Source organism: Zootoca vivipara, chromosome 2 (genome assembly GCF_963506605.1).
Source record: "Zootoca vivipara chromosome 2, rZooViv1.1, whole genome shotgun sequence".
Classification (NCBI taxonomy): Eukaryota; Metazoa; Chordata; class Lepidosauria; order Squamata; family Lacertidae; genus Zootoca; species Zootoca vivipara.
In genome coordinates, this window is record NC_083277.1 from 60,565,405 (window position 1) to 60,572,965 (window position 7,561).

Sequence of the window (7,561 nt, forward strand, 5' to 3'; positions counted from 1 at the left end):
GATGCAATTCAATGTAGCATGCACAGAATGAGGTCCACTCATGCAATGAAACTTTTCCCCCTTTCTCCCCCCCCCCATGTGCCCCCTACATACTGTGGGAGGCACACAGGGGGAAGTGAAAGGGAAAATGTTATGTACTGAGCTGAATCCTAGAACAATAGGATTCAGAATCAGCGGGAGCTACCCAATCCAACTCCAGGTGGAAGTGAATCCGCAACCTGATTGGCCTGCTGGAGCAGCCAATCAGGCAGCTGGCAGAAGTGATGCTGCTACCTGATTGGCCTGTAGGAGCAGCCAATCAGCCTGCAGACAGAAGTCAATCCAAAACCTGATTGGCCCACAGGTGTAGCCCTGAAGTAGCCAATCACGCAAGGCCCATTGTGTAAATAATGTATATAAGCAGATGGTTTTGGGAAAAGAGCCATTCGTCTTCTCTTCTTCTCCTTGATGAATATGAGCTGAATAAAGAGCATGAAATTCACTCTCGACTCCGAGTATATTTCACTGGCGACGAGGATGGGATCCTGCTGAGCTGACCGCCACCACGCACTGCACCGCAGCACCGCCACCTGCTGCACCGCTGCATCGCACCGTGCATCCAGGCTTCAGCTCCAGGACCCAAGGAACCCGGAATGGCAACCGACAGCAGCTTCTCGCCATTCAAACCAGCATCAGGAGACTGGGAAGGGTACGCCGCCCGTTTCAACTTCCTCCTGCAAGCGAAAGAAGTCACCAACGATGCCATGAAGAGGGCGACATTCTTCAGCGTCTGTGGAGAGGAGACGTTTGAAATCGCCCGGGCTCTCCTTGCACCTAGAGATGTCGCTACCGTCTCTTACAAAACAATAATGGAACGGCTGAAGGAGCACTTCTCACCACAGCCCTCGGTGGTAGCTTGCCGAAATGCCTTCTACGCAAAGCGGCAAGCCCCGGGGGAAACCATAACTGGGTTTGTGACCTCCCTCCGCCAAGCCGCCCGGCTATGCAACTTCTCAGAGTTGGAGAACATGCTTCGTGACCGCCTTGTCGGTGGCCTGAGGGACGAGATGTTGCAACGACGCCTCTACGCCAAAAAAGACCTCACGTTCCAGATTGCTCTGGAGGAAGCCCTGGCAACCGAAGCCGCCGAGAGGTCAACGCAAGAGGCACGACCGGCCCCGCCATCCCAACCGAGGGTCTACCACGAAGACCTCACCGACGAATCCGAATCTGACAGGGAGGAAGTACACCGAGTACAGCGGCGCACTCAAGCAGCACACACACCACAGCAGCCTCGACGAGAAGGAGGGAACTGTGCAAGCTGCGGGGAGAACCACGAGAGGAGGACCTGTCGTTTCCGCAACGCAGAGTGCAGGCAGTGCAGAAAATTGGGACACATCGCCCGGGTGTGTCGGGCTCGACTCACCCGTCGACAAGCATCAGATGACCGACCCAGGAGCCCCAGGTCACACGGCACCATGCACCAAGGCAACTCGACGGAGATCACGGACTACCAGGTATTCCAGTTGCCCCATCCCAGCACAGAGAAAATTTATATAGAGGTACAGATAGAGGGAGCCCCATGCCGCATGGAGCTGGACACGGGTTCAACTCTATCCATAATCTCGGCCCGAACATTAAGGGAACTGTGCCCTAATGGGGGTCCCAAACTAAGGCCGGCCCCATTCACCCTCCGGGACTTCCAGAAACGTAAGGTCCCTACAATGGGGGTGGGGACCTTCAGGGTGCAATATCGAGGGCGAAAGCAACAATTGGACTTGCTGGTAGTTAAGGGCCCCTACGTTAGCTTACTGGGACTGGCATGGTTTGGACCTCTGGGGCTAGCCGTTACCGGGGTGAACCGCACTAGCTTACAAGTGGACGTGGACGCCATATGCAAAGAGTTTCCAGGGGTTTTCGATGGGGCATTGGGACGATATACAGGACCCCCCATTGCCCTACAGCTAGACCCCGCTGTACGACCCATCAGGCACAAGGCCCGCCGGGTCCCGTTCGCCCTGAAACCCCGCATAGACGAGGAATTGGACCGGCTCGTGGAGCAAGGAGTGCTGGAGCCGGTGCCCAACGCCCCCTGGGAAACTCCAATTGTCACACCCGTCAAGCCTAACGGTTCGGTCCGCATCTGTGCAGACTACAAATGCACCATAAACAAGGCTCTCACGGCCCATGCATACCCAGTGCCAGTGGTCAGCCATGTCCTCGCCACCCTGGCTGGGTCAAAAATCTTTGGCAAACTGGACTTGGCCCAAGCGTATCAACAGTTGCCTGTGGACGAAGCCACAGCAGAGGCTCAGACGATTGTGACGCACAGAGGGGCATTCAGAGTAAAGCGGCTGCAATTTGGCGTTAGCGTGGCACCAGGCATATTCCAGAATCTAATGGACTCTCTCCTTAAAGGGATTCCTGGTGTCACCCCCTTCTTCGATGATGTACTGATCGCCGGGCCCACACCAGAGGAATTTGAGGACCGCCTCCGCTCCGTCCTGCACCGTTTCCAGACGGCGGGCCTCAAGGTGAAGCGGGAAAAGTGTTTACTGGGAGTGCCGCAGGTGGACTTTCTGGGATTTAAGGTGGACGCAGAAGGGGTCCATCCAACCGGTGACAAGGTACGGGCCATTTGTGAGGCCCCAGCGCCCAAGAGCAAGCCCGAACTTCAGTCATTCTTGGGACTATTGAACTTTTACCATGCCTTCCTTCCCCATAAGGCAGCGGTAGCGGAGCCCCTACACAGACTCCTAGATAAAAGGGCCCCTTGGGTGTGGGGCCAGCGACAAAGGGCCGCATTCCAGGCAGTCAAGGACTTGCTCGTCTCGAACTCGGTCTTGGCACACTTCGACGAGAGGCTGCCAGTGGTGCTGGCATGCGACGCCTCTCCCTATGGCATCGGCGCTGTCCTGGGACACCAACTCCCGGATGGAAGAGAGGTGCCGGTGGCATACTTCTCCCAGACGCTTGCTGCAGCCGAACGAAGCTACTCACAGATTGACAAGGAGGGTCTGGCAATCGTGAAGGGCGTAAAAAAATTCCATGATTTCTTGTACGGGCGGCCCTTTACCATAGTGACTGACCACAAGCCATTGCTTGGCCTGTTTGCCCCCGAGAAGCAGACCCCCCAAGTGTTGTCTCCACGTGTCCTCAGGTGGTCAATTTTCCTTGCCGGCTACCAGTATGCACTAATCCACCGCCCTGGGAAGGCGATGGGCCACGCAGACGCCCTCAGCAGGCTACCACTACCAGAAACAGGCCCCGACCCAGCGCCTGCGCAAGAGGTTATGACCCTGGAGCTGCTTCCTGACCGACCCATTCAGGCACAAGAAGTTGCGCACCATTCCACAAAAGATAGGGTCATCTCCCGGGTCCTGGACTGGGTGTGGCGAGGATGGCCCAGCAGCAGCCCCGGGCCAGAATTCGCTGGCTACACAAACCGCAAACATGAACTGTCGGCCCACAAGGGGTGCCTGTTATGGGGAAGCAGGGTTGTTGTTCCCCAGCCCCTCCGCAAAAGGGTCCTCACAGCCCTACACGAGACACACCCAGGGGTAGTGAGGATGAAGGCCCTTGCCAGGAGTTATGTGTGGTGGCCGGGGATTGACAGAGAGATAGAGGCCTGGGTCCAACACTGCCAGACCTGCCAAGAATCCCGCCCGGATCCCCCAAGGGCCCCAGTCCAGCCCTGGGAGTCCGCCCGACATCCATGGTCACGCTTGCACGTGGACTTCGCTGGCCCCTTCCAGGGAAAAACATTCTTCATAGTGGTGGATTCCTACACCAAATGGCTGGAGGTCGCACTGGTACCGTCCACTTCTACGGCGGCAGCCATCCGGGTACTACGTAAGCTTTTTGCAACCCACGGGCTCCCTGACACCCTCGTCTCGGACAATGGAACCGCATTCACGTCAGAGGAGTTCCAGACCTTCACAGCGCAGAACGCCATCCGCCACATCCGCTCAGCACCATTCCACCCTGCCACCAATGGCCAAGCGGAGCGCATGGTGCGGACCACCAAGGACAGCCTCCGCCGCATGACACAAGGGGACTGGGAATACCGCCTTGCCGCATTTCTTCTAGCACAGCACAGCACCCCAAGCACAACGACGGGCCGGAGCCCAGCTGAACTACTAATGGGCCGGCGCCTTGCAACTAGACTGGACCGACTTCACCCCGACAGAGCTCAGGATGAGGTAGTGGCGGGGAAAGGCAGGAACCCCCGGACATTTGTGGCCCAGGACGCAGTGTACGCAAAGAATTTTGGGGCAGGCCCAGCATGGGCACCCGCCACAGTCACCAAGGTGACCGGTCCCGTGTCGTACGAGGTACTAACGGAAGGGGGGCAATGTTGGCGCCGCCACTGCGACCAGTTACGGCGACGATTCCCAGGAGGAACCCGGGAGGAGAGTGGGACAGAGGGGTCCCAAGGGGACCGCAGGGCAGTGAGGCCTGTAGAGCGAGAGGGGTGGGCAGGGGAAGCAGAAGCAGTAGGCACAGAGGGGAGCCCCGAGGCTGGAAGGACACCGGAACCAGAGCCACAACCTAGTGGTTCAGTGGCGCCAGACCAGACAGCCCCGGCACAGCCAGCAGCCTCGGAACACGAGCCAGAACCAGAACCCCTGACCAAGGAACACCCCAGGCCACAACGCACACGGAGGCGGCCAGCAGACCTTGGGGACTACGAATGCAACTTCCCGGGCAGGACTGGAACTTAGAGGGGAGGGGTGTTATGTACTGAGCTGAATCCTAGAACAATAGGATTCAGAATCAGCGGGAGCTACCCAATCCAACTCCAGGTGGAAGTGAATCCGCAACCTGATTGGCCTGCTGGAGCAGCCAATCAGGCAGCTGGCAGAAGTGATGCTGCTACCTGATTGGCCTGTAGGAGCAGCCAATCAGCCTGCAGACAGAAGTCAATCCAAAACCTGATTGGCCCACAGGTGTAGCCCTGAAGTAGCCAATCACGCAAGGCCCATTGTGTAAATAATGTATATAAGCAGATGGTTTTGGGAAAAGAGCCATTCGTCTTCTCTTCTTCTCCTTGATGAATATGAGCTGAATAAAGAGCATGAAATTCACTCTCGACTCCGAGTATATTTCAGAAAACATCCCATTAAATTAGTGGACCTTGTTCTGCGCATGAAACAACATAGTTGAGTCCTGCCAAAGGACCTGTGGCTTAATTTAACAAGGATTGCAAAAAACAACAACACCTGGGGCATGATGAGAAGGGTGCCCAATGCTTCTTTGCTGAACCTAAGTTTTTAGGAAACCAGTGTTTGGAAGATGGGATCATTGTGCCAAAAAGTACCCAGTGCCTTTTGGATCAGAACACATTCATATATCCCACCTTAATTTTATTGGTTGCATTCCTTAATTACATGCAATAAGCAAGCGGATAAAAGGGTATTGCAAACAAGCCTTGTTTAGGTGTTCTACATTAGGTTAAGTGAACTCATGAAGGACAGCCATGGGAATGGGCATGGTTGCTCCACTCCCAAGTGCCATTCCTCTTGTTCTCCATGAGTTGGAGGGTGAAGGTCTGAACCGGGGAGCCTTGTGTACTTCTGGAAGCTTCCTATGTGTTTTAGAACCCTGGAAAAACCCAGGTAGCTGCAATGTGCAGAGAGCTTCTACAAATACAGGAAGCTGCCGCACTACAGAACTTGGAATGGTGACTGAAGAATGGGAGGCAGAGCTAGTGTGCTCATCCCCACTGCCTTCCCTTGCATGCTTATTTCCCTTGTGCAGAATGCCTGCTGGACACCTGAGATGGGACGATGAGACCCCTTGGGATCAATTAGGTTCTTTCTTTTGTAAGAAGGATGAAAAAAATTTTTAGAGCAGCTGGATGAAAGAAAAAAGAGAGAGAACATCCTGACATTTCCTGTCTCTGCCTTGGCTTGATATAGCTCAAGGAAGAAGCAGACGTAGGTAACATTTTGGTGGCTATGCTGTGCTAGCTTAAAGCCTTAGTGAAATGAAAGACTTACAGGTAGGCTGAGGGAATTAAAGGCAGAAGTGCCAAAGGGAATTAATCCATGACTGAGCAACTTGTCAGGAGAGCAGAAGATGCATTATATTCCCATTTTTGACGTGCTTGAGAATTTCCTCCAGGGCAAACTACTCCAATGTACCATGTCTAAAAGATGTGGTCCAAAACAGACTGTGTTCACCCAGTTAGAACCCCAATGCAATCCATACTCCTGCATTATTTATTTCCCAGCTGGTTCACACTGGTTGCAGTCTCCACCCCACCCCCCTCAAACTTTATCCTCTCTCTTCTCAACTTCGGTTTTGTGGTGGAAACAGCACGTTTTAAGTCAGCATAATCTTCTTCCTTTCTTTGAAAACAATAATTACTGCCACGAAGTTTCTAGGGTTGTCAAGGCAGTCTCTGGCAGTACTGTTGCTAGACTAATTCATTCACATTGTGTTTAATGGGTCTTTAAAAAACGCTGCTTTTAAGGCTCCTCGTTAAAAACCGAGAAGTGCTTCCACTTAGTAGGAATATAGCAAACACAAATGATTCATCCCTTTCAGAAAGCCATGCTTTGCTTTTCGTTCAAAACCTCTGAATTTGCTCCCCAGAGCAACTTGGCCTCATTCAGCAAGTGCAGCTAGGAAACTGCCTGGGGGGTAAAAGTGTCACAGCGGCCCGACTATAGCAAAAGGTTCTGCAAGAGCTTGTTTCCACAAGAGGGCAGCCTACAGTTTTGTGGTGTGCTAGCAGCAACTTTTCAATCTAGATCACCTGCTCTGGCTATATTCAAAATGTGGCCTTCAAATAACATTGTGGCTGCAACAATATTAATCACAAGTACATGATTTGCTCTCATATAAAGAAATCATGCCACTCAAATCTAAAACTTCTGCTGTTCTACTCCCTATAGTTTCATATCTTGAATCTCTTGTATCTGTAGACAGAACGAAGGTTTACTTGCTGTCCAGTCAAAATATGAAGCGTAGAATAGCCCCTGAAACAGAATGCAAGCTGATTAGGGATTTCCTGGTTGAATTTTATATTGTTCATGAATGACATCTAAGTTGAGATGACTCTTACAAGTGAGCAAAGCCACATGCCTGTCTGAGACATGAAATACATTTTTTTCCTAGACGTTGGTGGCTGGCCCCATGGAATCATAATCAAGTTGTGACAAATTTTTTTCCTAACAATGTACAAAAAAGAACAATTTAAAAAGCAGAGAGAGCGATATACTGTATATAGACCACTGTCCTAGGAGGGCATGCTGCCAACACTGCTTTTTATTTATTTTATTTTTTAAAAAAACATCTAAAACTGTGGAAATGGGCTATCAGAATTTCACTGCCTTAGGCTAGAAGCATTGAGCAGGTTGTTTATGAAAATATCATGAAATTCATTTCTTTCACGTTCTTTCATACATCTGGTTTGTTGTATTTTTGACAGCCACTTGCAAGTAGTGTCTGAGCAGGAGCATCAACTGCACTGAAATTGTCTAAATCACTCTTGGGAGGAACCTGCTCCATCTCGTTCACCTGTTTCTACCTTCTGTATTCCATCTGCTCCTTCCCTGAGGTTACTAAGGTTGTA

At 52.2% G+C, this 7,561-nt stretch overlaps 1 protein-coding gene across 1 annotated transcript; it reads left to right on the top strand.

Moving 5' to 3' along the window:
• Positions 1–356: 356 nt before the first annotated feature.
• On the top strand, positions 357–6,957 carry LOC132591648 (uncharacterized protein K02A2.6-like). The gene is made up of 2 exons (XM_060271039.1): positions 357–4,186; positions 6,912–6,957. Exons 1-2 carry the CDS (start codon positions 633–635, stop codon positions 6,955–6,957), a joined length of 3,600 nt encoding a protein of 1,199 aa, XP_060127022.1. The 5' UTR covers positions 357–632.
• Positions 6,958–7,561: the final 604 nt, after the last annotated feature.

Excerpts from the sequence above, each read along its gene's own strand:
- LOC132591648 (XM_060271039.1), top strand. The coding sequence starts at position 633 with ATGGCAACCGACAGCAGCTTCTCGCCATTCAAACCAGCATCAGGAGAC. Across the intron at positions 4,187-6,911 it reads AGAGCTCAGGATGAGGTAGT|ACAGAACGAAGGTTTACTTG; the intron begins GGCGGGGAAAGG and ends TTGTATCTGTAG.